The 20,921-nt window shown below is 40.8% G+C and overlaps 1 protein-coding gene across 2 annotated transcripts in view; it reads left to right on the top strand.

The window, feature by feature from the left end:
- The window catches only part of LOC141195822 (uncharacterized), a 46,583-nt gene extending 26,545 nt beyond the window's left edge, over positions 1-20,038 (top strand). The window contains exons 7-9 of one of the 2 annotated variants that reach the window (XM_073662514.1): positions 12,324-13,567; positions 14,788-14,873; positions 19,793-20,038. In XM_073662514.1, the coding sequence (XP_073518615.1) occupies positions 12,324-13,567; positions 14,788-14,873; positions 19,793-19,822 (1,360 nt within the window). In that variant the 3' untranslated portion in view covers positions 19,823-20,038. The remainder of the gene's footprint in view (positions 1-12,323; positions 13,568-14,787; positions 14,874-19,792) is intronic. The other variant, XM_073662515.1, reaches the window with a different exon arrangement.
- The last annotated feature ends 883 nt before the right edge of the window (positions 20,039-20,921 follow it).

Raw genomic sequence — 20,921 nt, 5'->3', positions numbered from 1 at the left:
AGCCCTCATACGGCCATGTGGACAGAAAATTAAAAAAGTTATGGCTCTTGCAATAAGGGGAGGGAAAACAAAAGGAGTCCTTAAGGGGTTAATCTCTGTTTTAAAAAAAAAAATAATAATAATAAGAACTTGTAGGTCATATTTAAGTGGGTTTATTGGATTCTTACAATAGACCTTCAATTTTTGAGGTGGTGGTGGGGGTGTCAATCTCCACCCACCACATTGTTGACTAAGGCTGAGTTCACACGATGCGTTTTTAATGCGTTTCCGCGGCGTTTTTGCAGTTGCGTAAACGCCGCGGAAACACATTAAAAACGCATGGTAGAAGGGCAGCCCATGATGCGGATTTTTCCGCAGCGTAAACGCTGCGCTCAAAAATCCACAGCATGTCAATTAATTTTGTGTAAACGCGGCGTTTTCGCCGCCATTGACTTGCATTAGAACACGCCAATTCCGCAAGACTGCATCTGTACTTGCGTTATTGGCGCATTCTAATGTGCGGATGGTACCCGGGTGTAGATGAGAGGAGAGTCTCATCCACACCCAGGTACCATTAAAAAAAGCTGTAAAACAAGAATAAAATAAAAAATAAATGTATAATTACCTTCTGTCGGCCCACGCAGCGCTCCTGCTTGGTTCCCGGCACTTTGCAGTGAAGGACCTGCGCTGACGTCAGAGTCATGTGACGGGTCATTTGACGCTGACATCGGCAGGTCTTTCAATTCAAAGTTGCTGGCGAGGGAGAACAGATTGAGCAGGACAGCGCGGGTCATCAGAGGGTAAGTATACATTTATTTTTTATTTTTACCATTCTCTCGGGTCACACTATATAAATCCATGCCGGTTGCATGGATTTATACAGTGTGACCTAGTTGTCAAGCACTTTCCAAGTGATGCTAAAATCGCCTGGAAAGCGCTTGTCAATCCACATGCGGAAACGCATGTGGATCCGCATGTATTCTGCAGGAAAAACACATGCACAATCTGCATGCGTTTTTTCTGCTAGGGAGATGCAGAAATTTTCTGCTTCATTTCTGCATCGTGTGCACATACCCTAATAATAAGCTTAGCACAACAAAGTAGGTCTCTGTCTACTGCCAGATCAGTAAATCAGTAGTTTACCTTGAAACCATTAATAATAATAATAACAATTTTTATTTATATAGCGCCAACATATTCCGCAGCACTTTACAATTAAGTAGGGACATGTACAGACAATGCAATACAATGTATCATATTTCAACAGTTACAGGTGGAGTGAGGGCCCTGCTCGCAAGTTTACAAACTACATGGAAATGGGGGGACACAATAGGTAGAACATGGTCATCAGCCAGTATCTGTCTAAGTGCAGTCACCGTGTGGTATTTGGTGCATGGAGGATGTGGAGACAGATGAATAAACAGGGGCAGATTAAGATTAACATTTAGGAGGAAACTGGAGAGTTAGGTTGGTAAGTTGAGGTGATAGGCTTGTCTAAACGGATCCGTTTTTAAAGCATGTTTGAAGATATGGAGGCTAGATATCAGTCGGATCGTTTGGGGCAGTGCATTCCAGAAAACTGGGGTGGCACGTCTTGGAGACGGAGGTGTGAGGTTCGGATTAAGGAGGATGCTAGTTTTAGATCAATTGCAGAACGGAGGGCACGGGAGGGGCGATAGACAGAAATGAGGGATGAGATGTAGAGCGGTGCAGAATTGTGGAGAGCTTTGTGGGTGAGAGAGATGAGTTTGTATTGTATTTTGTAGTGAATAGGTAACCAGTATAATGACTGGCACAGGGTAGAGGCGTCGGTGAAGCGGCTTGATAGAAATACGACCCTGGCTCCTGCATTCAGAATGAATTGGAGAGGAGACAGTTAGTTTGTTTAGAGGGAGACCGATTAGAAGAGAGTTTCAGTAGTCCAGACGAGAGTGAATAAGAGCGACAGTAAGAGTTTTTTGCAGAGTCAAAGGTGAGAAAAGGTCGGATTCTGGAGATGTTTTTGAGGTGCAGGTGACATGAGCGAGTGATTGTATATGGGGAATAAAGGAAAGTTGTGTGCCAAATATGACTCCAAGACAGCGAGCTTGCTGCTTGGGGGATATGGTGGCGCCACGCAAGGAAATTGAAAAGTCAGGTATAGGTAAGTTAGTAGAAGGAGGAAAACCAAGGAGTTCAGTTTTGGAGAGATTCAGTTTCAGATAGAGGGAAGACATGATGTTAGAGACAGTGGACAGACAATCACTGGTATTTTGTATTAGGGTGGGGGTGATCTCAGATGAAGGTGTATATTTGGGTGTCATCAGCATAGAGATGATACTGGAAACCAAATCTGCTGATGGTTTGTCCAATAGGGGCAGTATACAAGGAGAAGAGGAGGGGACCTATGACTGATCCTTGTGGAACCCCGATAGTAAGAGGAAGATTAGAGGAAGAAGAGCGGTCAGAGAGATAGGAGGAGAACCAGTAGAGAATGGTGTCCTTGAGGCCTATAGAGCAGAGCATAGTGAGGAGGAGATGGTGATCCACAGTGTTGAATGCTGCAGAGAAATCCAAGAGAAACAGCAGGGAGTAGTGACCATTAGATTTAGCTGTTAGTAGATCATTAGAGATTTTAGTGAGGGCAGTTTCAGTGGAGTGTAAGGAGCGGAAACCAGATTGTAGAGGGTCGAGGACAGAGTTATCTGAGAAAGAGTGGATTAGATGGGAGTGGACCAAGCATTCCAGGAGTTTAGAGATGAAGGGAAGATAAGAGACAGGTCTGTAGTTAGCAGTTCAGTTCTCGTCCATGAATGGCTTTTTAAGTAAAGGGGTTATGATGGCATGTTTGAATGAAGAGTGAAAGGTACCCGAAGAAAGAGAGAGGTTAAATATTTAGTTAGGTGGGTAGTGACAGCAGGGGAAAGGAGCTGAAGGAGATGTGAGGGAATAAGGTCACTGTTGCAGGTTGTAGGGCAAGTAGAAGCGAGGAGTCTGGTCACTTCTTCTTCTGTGACCGGCTCGAAAATGGAAAGTGAACTTGAGGTGACCGAGGGAAGGGAATCCAGACTCTGAGGGGATTGTGCAAGAATGTCTTGCCGGATATGATTGATTTTTTTGTAGGAAATAAGTGGCCAGATCGTCAGCGCTTAGGTTGGTGATGGGGGTCTGTACTTTAGGGCTCAGGAGGGAGACTCTCGGCACACCTTGAGCAGCGCACAACTGTATATAAAATTGTGGGATGTAGTCTAAGCATACTGGGCTGGAATAACAGTTGACAGGTGCCAGAAGTTGGTTGATTAGGTTATGTATTGGTTTATTAGGTTAGTGATTCACAGGAATGCTAAATCCTCAAAAAAAGAGTACACATTGTGAGTTTGTAAAGGCAAATACAGACACTATTTTTTAGAACAGCCCAATGTTCATTTTTTGTTATTTTCTGTAAAATAGTTAAAAATTATATACATTTCTCTTCATGTTTTGAATTAGAAAATAGTGTGCAATGTTCCCAATGCATGGAAATAAAAACTGGTGTAAAGAATTTGTACTTAACTCATGTTTTTGAACACACTGTTAATCTTTTGAACACTACAGTATGTCCCAGGCAGATCCTAGCTGTATTGACTCGCCTTTGTCTGAACCATCATGTACTAGGGAAGAGAGAGGATCCAGCTTAGTTCTGATTAAATCCCTATGAAGAGAACAGGGTAAGAGGGTGCATGGCCCATCGAGCGGCTGCTCCTCCTCCCCTCAAATGCACAAAGTAAAAAATATTTGGACTTTGGCCATATGTAAAATAAAAGGAATGGGTGGAAAACCTTGTAATACAGAATATTATCCCACAATTTTACTTTTACCACATGACTATGGGGCGGGCAATGTTTGATTGCTGGAATGATCTGCTGCGTCCATAGAAACCTGTTCCTCCTCGCTACACAACTGAAGTGAGGTGGAGTGTGAATGGAGTGGTGCTCAGGGATGCAGCCTGCAACTTCATTACATTGATTAATTTATTAGGCTGGAAACAGCTGAGCGCTGTATTCACCTGTCCCATATAAGAACTGCATCCCCCATTCTCGTTCATGGAGGGAGCAGGGACCAACCAGCAGCTTGGAACCCCTTTCTAGTGATCAAAGTGCACTCCACTTATCAGACATTTATCGCTGTGTATCCTGTGAGTAGGTTACAGTGGGCAAAATAAATATTTGCTACACTGACGATTTTGCAAGTTTTCTCACCTACAAAGAATGGAGAGGTCTATAATTTTTATCGTAGGTACACTTCAATTGTGAGAGACAGAATCTAAAAATAAAAACCAGAAAATCACATTATATGATTTTGTGCCTGGTGTCCTTAGACAGCTCTTGGTCTTGGCCATGGTGGAGAGGTTAGAGTGTGATTGAGTGTGCAGACAGGTGTCTTTAGTACAGGTAACGAGTTCAAACAGGTGCAATTAATTCAGGTAATGAGTGCAGAGTAGGAGGGCTTCTTAAAGAAAAACTAACAGGTCTGTGAGAGCCAGAATTCTTGCTGGTTGGTAGGTGATCAAATACTTATTTCATGCAAAAAAATGCAATTTAATTATTTAAAAATCATACAATGTGATTTTCTGGCTTTTATTTTTAGATTCTGTCTCTCACAGGTGAAGTGTACCTACGATAAAAATTACAGACCTCTCCATTCTTTGTAGGTTGGAAAACTTGCAAAATCGGCAGTGTATCAAATACTTATTTTCCCCACTGCATATACAGGTGTTTCTCCCAAAATTAGAATATCATCAAAAAGTTTATTTATTTCAGTTCTTCAATACAAAAAGTGAAACTCATATTATATAGAGTCATTACAGACAGTGATCTATTTCAAGTGTTTATTTCTGTTAATGTTGATGATTATGGCTTACAGCCAATGAAAACACAAAAGTCATTATCTCAGTAAATTAGAATACTTTAGAACAACAGCTTGAAAAATGATTTTAAAATCCGAAATGTTGGCTTACTGAAATGTATGTTCAGTAAATGCACTCAATACTTGGTCGGGCTCCTTTTGCATCAATTACTGCATCAATGCGGCGTGGCATGGAGGCGATCAGCCTGTGGCACTGCTGAGGTGTTATGGAAGCCCAGGTTGCTTTGATAGCAGCCTTCAACTCGTCTGCATTGTTGGGTCTGGTGTCTCTCATCTTCCTCTTGACAATACCTCATAGATTCTCTATAATAGATTCTCTATGGGGTTAAGGTCAGGCGAGTTTGCTGCCAATCAAGCACAGTGATACTGTTGTATATAAACCAGGTATAGGTACTTTTGGCAGTGTGGACAGGTGCCAAATCCTGCTGGAGAATGAAATTCCCATCTCCAAAAAGCTTGTCGGCATAGGGAAGCATGAAGTGCTCTAAAATTTCCTGGTAGGCGGCTGTGCTGACTTTGGTCTTGATAAAACACAGTGGACCTACACCAGTAGATGATATGGCTCCCCAGACCATCACTGATTGTGGAAACTTCACACTAGACCTCAAGCAGCTTGGATTGTGGCCTCTCCACTCTTCCTCCAGAGTCTGGGACCTTGATTTCCAAATTAAATGCAACATTTACTTTCATCTTAACACAATACCTTGGAGCACTGAGAGTCCAGGTCTTTTTCTCCTTGGCCAAGGTAAGACGCTTCTGGCGTTGTCTATTGGTCATCAGTGGCTTGACACAAGGAATGAGACACTTGTAGCCCATGTCCTGGATACGTCTTGAGTGTGGTGGCTCTTGAAGCAATGACTCCAGCAGCAGTCCACTTCTTGTGAATCTCCCCCAAATTTTTGAATACTTAATACTTTCAAGGCTGCGGTTATCCCGCTTTCTTGTGCACCCTTTTCTACCACACTTTTTCCTTCCACTCAACTTTCCATTAATATGCTTGGATACAGCACTCTGTGAACAGTCAGCTTCTTTAGCAATGACCTTTTGTGGCTTACCCTCCTTGTGGAGCGTGTCAATGACTGCCTTCTGGACATCTGTCAAGTCAGCAGTCTTCCCCATGATTGTGGAGCCTACTGAAGCAGAATAAGAAACCTTTTTAAATGCTTGGGAAGCCTTTGCAGATGTTTTTTGTTAATTATTCTAGTTTACTGAGATAATGACTTTTGTGTTTTCATTGGCTGTAAGCCATAATCATCAACATTAACAGAAATAAATACTGGAAATAGATAACTATGTTTGTAATGACTCTATATAATATATGAGTTTCACTTTTTGGATTGAAGAACTGAAATTAAGTTTTTGATGATATTCTAATTTTGTGAGAAGCACCTGTATGTCAATTGTGGGAAAGCCTATTTAACCTGTTCTAAGTGAGGCTTACAGTCTAATTTCAATATCTCGGGTACACTTACTAGTAGAAACTTCATGGGCAGCACTGTGGCTCAGTGGTTAGCACTGCAGCCTTGCAACGCTGGGGTCCTGGGTTCAAATGCCACCAAGGACAACATCTGCAAGGAGTTTGTATGTTCTCCCCGTGTTTGCGTGGGTTTCCTCCGGGTTCTCCGGTTTCCTCCCACACTGCAAAGACATACTGATTGGAAATGTAGATTGTGAGCCCCAATGGGGACACTGCCGATAATGTCTGTAAATTGTCTGAATTGTAAAGCGCTACGGAATATGTTGGCGCTATGTAAATAAAAAGATTATCATTATACTGTAGTTATTAAAATGTTGAAGGAAACTGGTTGCTCTGTTATCTTCCAGGGCTTGGAGTTTATATGTTGCCTAATCACATGCTTTTGGGCTATAACCTACTGTTTATCCTGAACCTGCTACAAACAAATTTTGTTCAGTACCACATGGCTGGCTGCTGAGCAGTAACCGGAACTCTGCTCTTTTATTACATTGTGATAGTTTATATAGTACTTGGAAAACTGTATTGCTTTAATACTTTCTAAATAATTAAAGGGAACCTGTCATCAGGATTGGGTTAAGTAAACTACCTACACTGTCAGGTTGGCGCCGTTAAACTAATTAAAATTATATCTGGGTTGATGAAATCCATCCTGTGGTTATTGTTTACCCTTTTACAGTTTGGAGATAATGATATGCTTGTTCTCCAGGGCGGTCTGTGGGCGGAGCTTTCTTTGGTGCTCTGGCACAGGCCACCCTGCACATAGGCCGCCCCGGAGCACAAGCATATCATTATCTCCAAACTGCAAATAAAGATTACACAAGAACCACAGGACGGATTTCATCAAGCCAAATATCATTTTAATCAGTGTAACGGCGCCAACCTGACACTGCATGTAGTTTACTTAGCACAATCCTGATGACAGGTTAGCACAGTTTTTATTTAAAACTAACAGCGGAAGACATGGCAGCATTGCTAACGAACCACGATCCTTTTAATATTTCTCTTATCTTAGATTTATGCACTATCTACAGAATGTACCATAAATGTCTAGTAGATGCCAATCCCACCTATGTGACCTACACACACAGTAACTTGAGAATAGACATGTGCACCGTCCACAGACATCTGCGCTGCTCTTTCCATTAACTTCTATTGGGGGTCCTAAATAGCCAAGAAACCCAAGCGACCGCTTAGGCTATGTTCACAAGTGGCATTTTTTTATGCTAATTTTCTGCTGCTTTTTTTGCAGTACCAGTAAAGTCTGAGATTTCAGAAATTTCAAGCACATAGGTTTTTGTTTTTTTTTTACCATTGTTTTTGCTAAATGCAGCATATCACTTCTTTCAGCGTTCTTTCAGCTTTTTGCAGCGTTTTTCACCCATAGAAAGCAATGGATAGTGCAAAAACGCGGGTATCAGGTTTTGCTGCGTTTTTGTTGCCGAAACCTGAGGAAGTTGAATTACGTTATTTTTTTCTGCACTAAAAGTTAGCAGCATGTACAAGAGACAAAGGAAGACTTACAAAACCGCAGTAAAAAACGCAGCAAAAGTGAGACGAAAAAATCAGCGAAACCTGTTTTTTTTTACGTTGCTTCTTCACTGCCAAGAGAGCAGGTTTTGCTGCAGAAAAAAAAACGCAGCAAAAACGCTATGTGTGAACATAGCCTTAAATATCAGCTTACATAGTTACATACATAGTTACATAGTTTATAAGGCCGAAAAAAGACAAGCGTCCATCGAGTTCAGCCTATTTCTTGTGCACTGCAGCTATTCCGCAGCGTTGATCCAGGGGAAGGCAAAAAAAAAACCATGCGGTATAGGCCAATTTACATCATTGAGGAAAAATTCACTTCCCGACTCCAATCTGGCAGTCAGATTAAATCCCTGGATTAATTAACTATCACTAAGCATAAGATGTAATTTTATTGTTCTCAAGAAAGGCGTCCAGGCCTCTCTTAAACTCATTAAGTGAGTTGGACATCACCACTTCCTCTCCCAGAGAGTTCCAGAGTCTCACGGCTCTGACCGCAAAGAATCCCCTTCTATGCTGGTGCAGGAACCTCCTTTCCTCCAGACGCATAGTGTGCCCCCTCGTCTTTGTCACCATCCTTGGTATAAACAGGTCATGGGAGAGATCTCTGTACTGCCCCCTGATGTATTTATACATGTTTATGAGGTCTCCCCTAAGCCTTCTCTTTTCCAACGTAAATAGGCCTAATTTTGACAACCTCTCTGGGTATTCTAGTCCCTCCATTCCCTTTATTACCTTAGTCGCCCTCCTTTGTACCCTCTCTAGCTCCAATATGTCTTTCCTGAGCACCGGAGCCCAGAACTGTGCACAATATTCTAAGTGCGGCCTTACCAGCGCTTTATACAGAGGAAGAACAATGTTCTCATCATATGCCCCTATTCCTCTTCTGATGCATGCCATGACTCTATTTGCCTTTGCAGCTGCTGCCTGACACTGGGCACTCCAATTTAATTTGCTATTAACCAAGACGCCCAGGTCCTTCTCCATGTCAGATTTCCCCAACGGTTTCCCATTTAATATGTATGGGTGACTGCTGTTTTTCTTTCCCATGTGCATGACCTTACATTTATCGGCATTGAACCCCATTTGCCATTTTTTGGCCCAACTCCCCAATTTATCTAAATCCTCCTGTAGCTGTGCCCTATCCTCATCTGTATTAACTACTTTACAAAGTTTAGTATCATCTGCAAATATTGCTATTTTACTATGCAACCCTTCCACTAGATCATTAATAAATATATTAAATAATATAGGGCCCAAGACAGACCCTTGAGGCACCCCGCTAGTAACCCTGACACCCCCTGAGCTTACTCCATTGATAACCACCCTCTGCTTTCTATCACTCAGCCAGCTATTTACCCACTTGCACACATTATCCCCCAGACCAAGCATTCTCATTTTATATACCAACCTTTTGTGTGGCACGGTATCAAACGCTTTGGAGAAGTCAAGGTATACAACATCCACTGACTCTCCCCGGTCCAGCTGTGAGCTCACCTCCTCGTAGAAGGCCATTAGGTTTGTTTGGCAGGAGCGATCCCTCATGAATCCATGTTGATATGGAGTTAGACAGTTATTATCATTAAGATATTCTACAATAGAATCTCTAAGAAATCCTTCAAACAATTTACCCACAACAGACGTTAAGCTGACTGGTCTATAGTTCCCAGGGTCACTTTTAGACCCCTTTTTGAATATTGGTACCACATTTGCTTGGCGCCAGTCAAGTGGGACAGTCCCTGTCCATAAAGAGTGCTTGAATATAAGATACAGCGGTCTGTCTATCACATTACTTAATTCTTTTAGTACCCGGGGGAGTATGTCATCTGGGCCTGGTGACTTGTCTATTTTGATATTATTTAGGCGTTTCTGAACTTCCTCCTGGGTTAGGTGGGTGATATTTAGCGGAGGGTTTACTTTATCACTCTGCATTTCCTCCGATAAATTGTTTTCTTTCGTGAAAACAGTGGAGAAGAAGCTATTGAGTAGGTTTGCTTTACCCTCATCGCCCTCTATGATTTTACCCAGGTTATTTTTCAATGGGCCAACTCCATCTGTTTTAATCCTTTTACTGTTTATATAGTTAAAGAACAGTTTGGGATTCGTTTTACTTTCCTTGGCAATTAGTCTCTCTGTCTCCTCTTTTGCTATTCTTATTTGTTTCTTACAGATTTTGTTTTTTTCCCTATAAGATATTAGCGCTTCCACGCTGCCTTCTTGTTTAAGTTTACCGAAAGCCCTTTTTTTGGTTTTCATTGCCCTCTTGACTTCCTTATTTAGCCACATTGGCTTCCTCCTATTCCTAGCCCTTTTATTCCCATAAGGTATGTACCTTCTACAGTGACTATGTAGGACTGTTTTGAAAATTTCCCATTTTCTATCCGTGCTCCTATTACTAAAGATACTATCCCAGTCTATAAGGTGAAGGGCATCTCTTAGCTGATCAAACTTTGCCCTCCTGAAGTTCAGTGTTTTTGTGACTCCCTTGCTGGGCACCCTACTGAAGCACATGTGGAATTGTATAATGTTGTGGTCACTATTTCCCAGGTGACCCCCGACCTGCACCTCAGTTATTCTGTCTGGCCTGTTAGTTAATATTAAGTCTAAAAGGGCCGTCCCTCTAGTTGGTTCCTGCACAAGTTGTGACAAATAATTGTCTTTGATAATTGACAGAAACCTGTTTCCTTTCTGAGATCTACAGCTTTCGGTTTCCCAGTCTATATCGGGGTAGTTGAAGTCCCCCATAATAATCACCTCGTTATTTTTTGCTACTTCGTCTATTTGTCTCATTAATAGACTTTCCGTGGCTTCTGCTATATTTGGTGGTTTATAACAGACTCCTATGATAATTTTATTATTGTTTTTTGCCCCATGTATCTCCTCCACCCATAAGGACTCGACCTCCTCATTTCCCTCCCATACATCCTCCCGTATTGTAGGCTTTAGACACGTCTTTACATATAGACAGACTCCACCCCCTTTCCGACTTCTTCGATCCCTTCTAAACAGACTGTAACCCTGTAAGTTAACTGCCCAGTCATAGCTTTCATCTAACCATGTCTCGGTTATTCCCACTATGTCATAGTTACCTGTAGATATTTCTGCTTCCAGTTCATCCATCTTGTTTGTCAGGCTCCTGGCATTTGCTAGCATGCAGTTTACACGATTTTGTTTTGTTCCAATCTTCTCCCTGTGGATTGTATTAGAAATTTTCTTACCTCCCTTCCAAGCATCTTGTCTTGGACCTTCTTTGTCGCACTTCATATCTTTCATTAGTATGTTCTCTGGTTGCATGTTCGTGTCCGGCGTTTTTCTTCCCATCCCCTCTTCTTCTAGTTTAACGCCCTCCTGATGAGTGTTGCGAGTCTCCTGGCGAATGTGTGTTTCCCGGGTTTGTTGAGGTGTAGTCCGTCTCTGGCAAGGAGTCCGTCATAGAGGTAATTCACACCTCTTTGAGCAGAGAATACAAAGGCAAAAAAATCACTTTAGTGAGTCTGGTCTTAATGATTAGTTTTGTTGCAGAAGACCCCTTTGTCAAAATAACTATCTACATCCTAATCTGGGGTGTAGACATATGGAAGAAAGTAGCAGTGGCCACATGGGCCCCGGTGAATGAGGAGGCACAAGACCGCAGTAGTATAAATGGTGAATGGCCCAGTTACATAGTTCCATTGGGAGTCATGAGCTCTTCCTTATTGTAGGCACATTGCAGAAGTTGTAGATTTTGATGTCCTCATGACCGTTCTTGACCTGTGGTAGAACAGTACCGAACAACTAATGACCAGAAGTATTTGTGTAAGGAAGCTGCTTCTGTAATCGGTGGGGTTCTGTCCTGCTAGTCATAATTCTTACAGATGGTCTAAGGAATGGGTTTGTTTTTTTCCAGCCATCTTTTCTCCTCGTCCAGGAGAAAAGATGTCTATTGAATCATAGGTGTAAAGAAATTGAATTGTATAACCTAATTATGCAAAAAGTCTTCTGAACATTTACGAAAAAAAAGTACTTTACTCTTCCTTTTTTTACTGATTTCTTTAATTTTTTGAGGGAAAAACATAAAAAATATAGCAAATCATAACTGTGCTGGGGTTCCCACTGATCCTTCCAGCGTCTTAACATTGCATTGTGCGTAATTCTAACCTTGATCCTCGGACTTGGTTCCTTGTGGAATACGTAGATTTTGCATATATTTATGGAAAGCACAATTAGATCAGCACGAGTTAGATCAGTCATTGCTGGAGGACTCTGAACTGCTGGATGAGGGAGAGTGACGTTCTCGCTTTCCTTTTGTTTTTCCTTTCTTGTGGTGTTTTGTTTTTTTACTTTTTTTGTGACGTTTCCTTCTTTGATTTAGAACTGTCTTCACTCAATTCGCTTGAGGAGTGAGATCTTTTCCTTGGCTTCTTGGATTTTGTTTTCTCCTTTTTCTTAAGCTTTTTCTTTTCATCTCTTAAAGGACCTACAAGCTGAAAGAGAAACATCACAGGAGAAGGTATCGGAAGAATGGAAGGAAAGTCATGAGTAAGAAACATGATTTGTCGTCTCAAGAGGATGAAGAACTAGAGAACCTGGCAGCAGAAGAGACCAGAAGTGACTATAATATGAGGGATTGTCTAACAGATGCTGAGGAAATTGGAAAAGTACAAGTGAAGAATATTTATTTTGAAAAAGAAACCTATTTATCAGATTCTCTAGCAGCGTTACTGTCGTGCTGCTCAATTCTTCGCACGCCTGTATTATTTGAATCGATTTCCAGATTTGCAGACCTTATGGACAGTCCTAAGACTCAAACTATACATGAGGTGCAAATTTTAGGTACCCATAGACAGTATTTGCTTTCTTTCTATCTGCTTTTTCTGGTGGTCAGTGGTATGTTATGTAAAAGAACAAACCATGTAAGACCTTTTTCCAGTTGGCTCCATGCATGTTCCAAAGGTTCCATGTTTCATGTTACAGACCAGGCCCATTCTAGAGGCCAGGACTTCCTTAACTCCGGCTATAAACTGTACAGTAGTCTTATTAATGATTTAGCAGCACAAACTTTGCGCCTCTATTTTATGAAATGTTTCAAGCTTCAAAATTGTAACTTCCCAAAGCATCAACTTACCAAAAATATAAAAGAAAACCAAGTTGTAAAATTTAAGCAAAACATCTTAGAGTGCAAAAGACTGGAAGAGCCCGATCTGATGACGGAGATAAGTGAACATGAGTGTCTTCAGATTATGTACAATACCATTCTTCATGTGGAAACTAAGAGGACAACGCCAGGATACCATAAGTGTCACAGGAAAACCTACAAATTGGCGCCAACGTTTTGGCATCCAAGAATGTTCTCAGCAACTTGGGAAAACGAGTATGGAGATGGAGCAAACCTTATTTATAAAGGGACTGATGCAACATTGCTAATGCAGAATGCACTAGAAGATAATGATATAAAAGGATCAGTCACTGATGAATGTAACGATGATTTAACCAGAAGACGTACAAGTTGTAGGTCAAAAGATACAAGTGTAGGCGAAACCGCTATTTCTGAAGATGACCTCTATAAAATTACCTCTATTTGCTCCTATGGTCAGATTTCAGTAACAAGAAGTTATTCAAGTTTCCTTCCAAGGACCCAGTTTTGTGCCGGATTCGGGTTACCAGAGCAATTTGCCAGACAGTTGGTGGAACTATTTGGATGCCCGGGTGTAGAATTAGGTAAAGGTTTTAACGAATATTTTTAGTTTCTTCTTACTAACAAGCAGCTACTTCACTTTGTAGTGAAAAATGGGGATTCGATCCAAGTGAAATCCCAGCTAAATAAAGCCGTGGGTGAGAAAGAGTGACATGTCTGATTTAAAATCTAGACTATAAGACATTATTTTATTTTGCTCCATGTGATCATTACCAATAACACAAATTGCATTACCAAAACCCCTGCATAAGGCAACGAGCTTAGAGGGAATCTAAAATCACCAAAAACTCTATTTACTTGAGATAAAATTTGGGATTAATCTGCAGATAAATAGCTTTAAAACCCAGTGTAGCTGGCTGATTAAGTACACCAAGAAAATGAAGTTTTATTCAGTGTAGGAGCTCTCTCCGAGTCACCTGGGCAGTGCAGGGGAGTGATTACGTCACTTCTTACTATACTGAGAGTGCGGCATTAATCTCTCCTTGGCAAAAAAAACAAAACAAAAACCATAGTCACCATTTGATCGCCCGTCACTAGCAGTGTCCCCCTTTCAGTCTCCTCTCCTTCTCCTGGTGTGGTTGATGCTTGACAGCTGCAGTGACCACAAATCAATCAAACTGGGTCCATATGTAATTTTTTTTTACACGAATAGGAAGCTCCTTTAAAGGGACTCCGTCAGCACAGAATGACTGTTCAGACCAAGGACGGGCGCTCAGTGCTCCATGATGTGGCCAATCATTTTAAATCCACCTTCCCACATGCTTGGTTCCCATCTATCTCTGCCCTTCTCTGACTCTATGAAGCCAGAGCTGTCAATCAAAGAAGAGTGGGTGGAGATGGAGGGAAAAGAAGCTGATGGGAAGGTGGATTTAAATGTTTGACCCTGCCGTGAAGCACCGAGCGCCTGTCCTTAGTTAGTCTTATTTTTAACACTTAAAAAATTATGTGCATGGTAATTTCTTAAAATGTCTGACATAGTGTTCAGAGCATCATTTTTGTTTTTAGATCAACACGAACTCTGCAGTGAATTATGCAGTTTTATTTGTGCTGACTATGAGATCGAAACACGGACCTAGAAGCTCACAAATGATGTATAGAATACATATATACTAGTAATGCCATTTAATAGTGATTATTTCCATGTCTCTTGTCGCCTGCGGTGTGCTGTTGCTTTTTGTGCTTGTTTGATTAGCAGATCAAGACAGTCATCCAAAAGACTAAACCTTTTATTTTAATACTACAGATTCATTGGAAGCAAAGGACTTCATTCTGCTCCTTGGATATGACCTGGCCCAAAGAATATATCTTCAATGGAAGAAGTCATTGCAGGTAATTTTTTTTTTTTATTGGAATTTTTTTTATCAAACAAAATCCAGAGATAGATTTAAAAGTATGGGAAATCTAGAGGAGGGTCTTCTGCTTCCAACTTAATCCACTTCTGGCTCTGGCTCATAAAGATGCATCAAACAATGCACATTTGTTAGGTGCACCCAAGGTTTTTGCAGTAACGTAATGAAAAAAAAAATGAAACTATTACAAAGTGCCCAAAATATGCTTATTGCATTCTTTTCCAAATTCAAACACTAGATTTCACAATAAAAACTATATACATTATTACATTAATCTTATACCTAATGAGACTTGTATACTTACCTTGACAATGCAGGTTAGAATGCCTGTATAATCCTTTTGAAATATTAAATCTCCGCCCATCTAGCCTGATTAACAGCTCCTCAGCATCTTTCCTCCCTGCTTCTGCTGAGATCTGCCATTCCTCAGTACAAGCTGCAGCTGTCAGTCACGCTGGGTGGACTGAGCCTGTACTGTGGCTTGCAAAAGTATTCACCCCCTTGGCATTTTTCATGTTTTGCTACCTCACAGCCTGGAATTTGTTTTGTTTTTTTAGGGTTTCTATCAGTTCATGTACAGAACATGCCTACAACTGTGAACATTTGGTTTTCATTTTATTGTGAAGCAAACAACAAATAGGACAAAATAACTGAAAACTTCAGTGTGCATAACTTCTCACCCTCTGAAGTCAGTACTTTGTAGAGCCTCCTTTTGCGTCAATTACAGCTGCATGTCTCTTTGGATAAGTCTCTATGAGCTTTCCACAACTTGCCACTGGGGTATTTGCCCATTCATCAAGGCAAAATTGCTCCAGCTCCTTCAAGTTAGATGGTTTCCTCTGGTGAACGGCAATCTTCAAGTCTGACCACAGATTCTCAATTGGATTAAGGTCTGGACTTTGACTGGGCCATTCCAAAACATTTACACATTTGCCCTTAAACCACTCGAGTGTTGTTTAGCAGTATGCTTTGGGTCTTTGTCTTGTTGGAAGGTGAAACTCCATCCCAGTCTCAAATCACTGACAGACTGAAACAGGTTTTCCTTAAGAATATCCCTGTATTTCGTACCATCCATCTTCCCCTCGCCTCCGACCATTTTTCCTCTCCCTGTTGCCTAAAAACATGCCCGCAGCATGATGCTGCCACCACCATGTTTCACTGTGGGGATGGTGTCCTTGGGGTGATGAGCTGTGTTGGTTTGGCGCCAGACATAGTGTTTACCTTGGTGGCCAAAAAGTTACATTTTGGCCTCATCTGTGTGTAAGTAAATACTTTTTTTCTGCCCACTCTTCTATAAAGGCCAACTCTATGGAGTGTACAGCTAGCTTATTGTGGTCATATCGACAGATAATCCAGTCTCTGCTTGGGAACTCTGCAGCTCCTTCAGGGTTACCTTTGGTCTCTGTGCTGCCTCTCTGATTAATTCCCATCTTGCTCGGGCTGAGAGTTTTGGTGGGTGGCCCTCTCTTGGCAGGTGGGTTGTGGTACCATGTGCTTTCCATTTGATGATAGTAGATTTGATTGTGCTCCGGGGGATCATCAAAGATTGGGATATTTTTTATAACCCAACCCTGACTTGTACTTCTCAACAACTTTGTTTCTGACTTGTTTGGAGATCTCCTTCGTCTTCATGGTGTTGTTTGGTTGGTGGTGCCTTTTCCTTAATGGTGTTGCAGTCTCTGTGGCCTTTCTGAAAAGGTGTGTATATACTGACAGACCATGTAACACTTAGAAAGTCCACCTTCGTGCAATCTTTCACTAAGCATGTGACTTATGAAGGGAATTACTTGTACCAGAAATGTGTAGGGGCTTCATAGCAAAAGGGGTGAATACATATACACATGCCAATTTTTAGTTATTTGATCCCATAAATTTAATTTTTGCCTATATTTTTCTCACTTCACTTCACCAACTTAGACTATTTAATACTGGATGCATCACACACAAATTGGATTATAAAAATATTTAAACACAGGTTGTAATGTAACAAAATAGGTAAAAAGCAAAGGGGGTGAATTATTTCACAAGCCACTGTATACATTTAGACTCATGAGCTTTTTCACTCTTTATAATTAGACTCCTAGAATCTCTGGATTATACAGCCATTCTGATATATGGATTTTCAGAAAAATATTAAAAAGTGAGTCCTCAAAAAGTTGATACCTTTTTAACTGAAAAGATGGTAATAAATAGCAAGCTTTCGAGACTACTCCATCAGGCATAGTATAACAGAAAATCTGATTCAGCTAGCCATTAAAAGGTATCAACCACTGAGGACGCTCAAACTTTAATATTTTTCTATCTACTGGCTAACACGGTACAAAGATATATTTTTCCTGTATGGATTTTCAGAGTAATTACACCAGTCTCATTACATCTAATATATGCAGCTTGTATTGTGAATTTTGTTAAGAAATCTGCTTTAAAACCAACCACATTTTGGAAAAGGTAAATTTATAAATGTAAAAGGTGTGTGTGTGTGTGTGTATAATATTTTTTTTCCCCACATGAATTGCGAAGCGTCACAACTGTGCAGTGTAAACTTGGCCATAGGAGGCTGCTCCTGTGGCATTGTATTGTATGCAGTTCTGTGCCCGCGTTGTTGCAGGGTATTTTAATTAGAGATAGGCAGATCTATTCGCTGGGCTATGGTCCATTGGTCAAGTCGGTAGTGTCTGGCCACTGGACGGCTTAGGAACCTTCTAGGAGCTCCGATGCGGCTTTTGAACAGCCAGGACTGGCACAACGTCATCATTGCAGCCTGACGCACAGATGATGTCGAAATGCCAGCCTGGCTAATATAAAGATGGGGACTCACGAGGCCCCCTTCCTGACAGAAGGGGACCGGAGTCTCACAAATTGATCCACCCATCTCGATTTTTAATACATGCATCCAGTTTTTGGAGAGGAAAACAATAGCTATTCTACTGATCGGATTTGGAACATGGGACAGGTGAGAGCCCTATAAAGGTGCAGCCGTCTACGGAACATGTGGAGGTAATGGGCACCGACAAAATGAGGTTTGATGGTTTGTATAACTTTGAAGTCTATATGCCGTTATGGAAAACTGATCAGCTGTCATAGAGAATACTTACCAAATTCTGGATGCCTAAGAATGTCCGCCAAAATATCCCCTTTTGCTAAACCCTACCACTTTCACAGTGTGGCTCTTGGAATTGTCTAGACATCAGTACTGATAAGTTTACAAAGAAATGTTTCCGATATCTTCTTCAGTTAAAGTCCCAAGCCATAAAGCTGCTAAAATGCTTGTTAGGGCACGTAGAATCTTTTAAAGGGGTTGTCCAGGTTTGGCACAAAAGTCACTTTATGTGACTGCAGATTTGTGAATCCTCAGTTCGCACAACACATGCTGTCAGGATTCTCTGCTGCCGGGAGGTCGTGTGACTACAAGTATGCAATATGCATATTCCTGAGAACTTTCTGACTAGAAATGTGCGACCTCATTCAATACTAGTGAATTGAGTGAGGCTGCGCATATCTAGTTGGAATGTTTCCAGGACTATACAAATATAATGTACTTGCGGTCTCGCGGATAGAAAATCCTGACAGTGCACGCTATGCGCACTGTGAGGATTTACAAGTCTGCAGTCACATATACTTTCGTGCCAAATTGGGACCAACCCTTTAACTCTTATCAGCTTTTCCTTTACTTGGCTCACCTGAGTTAGGCCGGATTCAGCCGGCTTTATTTCACCGTCCGTGAAACACAAAATTACCATAACATATGGCCTACAGGTGCAGCCAGACGGCTGTATAAATCTGACAGAGATCGGCCGGCAGCTCTCCCGACCCAAGCCTGACCACTTCATAGAAATATATGAAGCTGTGCCGCTCGAGTTAGAGTAGCCACCTTCCAGTCTGTGCATTGCGGTCCGATCTCTGTCCGATTTATACAGCCGCCTGACTCTGACTTAGTGGGAATTTATGAGGCTGCAACTTCAAGAAAGGACCCGCGGTCAGTCTGTGCATTCTGATCCCTATACCGACTGTGAAATCTGGCCCAAAGCTGATAAAATGGAGGTTGGGAAGAAGGAGAAGGTGACCATCAGCTATTGTGAACTGATCCTGTATTATAATATATATATATATATATATATATATATATATATATATATATATATATATATATATATATATATATATATATATATATATATATATATATATATATATAATATAGTACAGGCCAAAAGTTTGGACACACCTTATCATTTAAAGATTTTTTTTCTGTATTTTCATGACTTTGAGAATTGTACATTCACACTGAAGCTCATCAAGAGAATGCCAAGAGTGTGCAAAGCAGTCATCAAAGCAAAAGGTGGCTACTTTGAAGAACCTAGAATATAAGACATATTTTCAGTTGTTTCACACTTTTTTGTTAAGTATATAATTCCATATGTGTTAATTCATAGTTTTGATGCCTTCAGTGTGAATGTACAATTTTCATAGTCATGAAAATACAGAAAAATCTTTAAATGAGAAGATGTGTCCAAACTTTTGGTCTGTACTGTATGTGTGTGTTTATATATATATATATATATATATATATATATATATATATATATATATATATATATATATATATATATATAATATCACACATATACACACACGTGATACCAATTGTAATAATCCTGCCTGTAATGAGACTGCTAAGAAAGCGAACACTACAGAACAAGAAGTGCCAGACTAGTTTAGTGATGAGAGTAAAAACTGCTGGATGTATTTTTTTTAGTGACTTGGAAAATAAAAAATAAGGTATGTTTAACATAAATTCCATTCAAACACTGGAATATTTTTCTGACGACACAATTCCTATAATAGCAGTAGGAAATATTTTCTGTAATTTAGCAAACTTTTATTCTGTATTCCTTACAGGTGAAGTACGAGTTTGTTCCCGCAAAGTAAAGACAAAGAATAATAAAGTCTATAAAACAATGTATAAAGCTTCTGCCTCCCTTACTGGAGATAAATCACAGAGGCCCTCATTGCTCCTCCGGATATATGTTTTGTGAGATGCATTGCCATGCGGTGTGAAATAGTCACTGCAAATCTGTAGCAATTCCACTACGCCTGGACCGATTCTTCACTTTACTGTCCAGTATATCATGCACCGCTGCGTACATAGAATATAGATCACCCTGTTCACTTATAAAGCAGTGTGGCCAGATTTTAGCTGGTAGTAAATAGGAAAATGCAATACAAAAAGTGGTTTTGTGTTTTTTTTTAAATATACAATTAGGTCCAGAAATATTTGGACAGTGACCGAATCTTCGCGATTTCAGCTCTGCAGGCCACTATTTTGGATTCAAAATCAAACAACTGAGATGTAACTGAAGTGGAGGCTTTCAGGTTTAATTAAACGTGTTGAACAAAAATATCATGTGAAACGTGAAAGCCTCCTCATTTCAGGGACTCAAAAGTAATTGCAGACATTAAATTTACCATAAATATAATGTTAATTCTTAATACTTTGTAGAGAATCCTTTGCAGGCAATGACTGCCTGAAGTCTGGAAGCCATGGATGTAACCAAATGCTTTTAATTCCTCCTTTGTGATGCTTTTCCGGCCTTTACTGCAGCTGACTTCAGCTATTCCCTGTTTGGGGGTCTTTCTGCCTTTAAAAGGGTTGTACACTACCCTGATTGGGCACAGGTCTTATGCGATGTAACAACATCACAAGAGCCCCGGGAACACTAGTGCCGACACCGCTGGAATGGCACTGGCATTCGGAGGGGAGTATAGGTGTTTTTATTCTAATGTGACAAACATTCAAATCGAGAAGGGGTTGTCCTAGTAGTGGACAACCCCTTTACGTTTTGTCTTAAGCATGTGAAATGCTGCTCGATGGGGTTGAGATCTGGTGATTGACTCGGCCATTGCAGAATATTCCACTTCTTTGCCTTAAACACTCCTGGGTTGTTTTTGCAGTATGTTTTGGGTCATTTTCCATCTGTACTGTGAGGTACCGTCCAATCAACCTTGCAAAATTTGGTTGAATCTGAGC

Source organism: Phyllobates terribilis, unplaced genomic scaffold, assembly GCF_046119375.1.
Source record: "Phyllobates terribilis strain yellow unplaced genomic scaffold, ASM4611937v1 Scaffold_2__4_contigs__length_985480577, whole genome shotgun sequence".
NCBI classification, from domain to species: domain Eukaryota; kingdom Metazoa; phylum Chordata; class Amphibia; order Anura; family Dendrobatidae; genus Phyllobates; species Phyllobates terribilis.
Note: the sequence above shows the minus strand (reverse complement) of the source record. Positions and strands in the feature narration are given on the sequence as shown.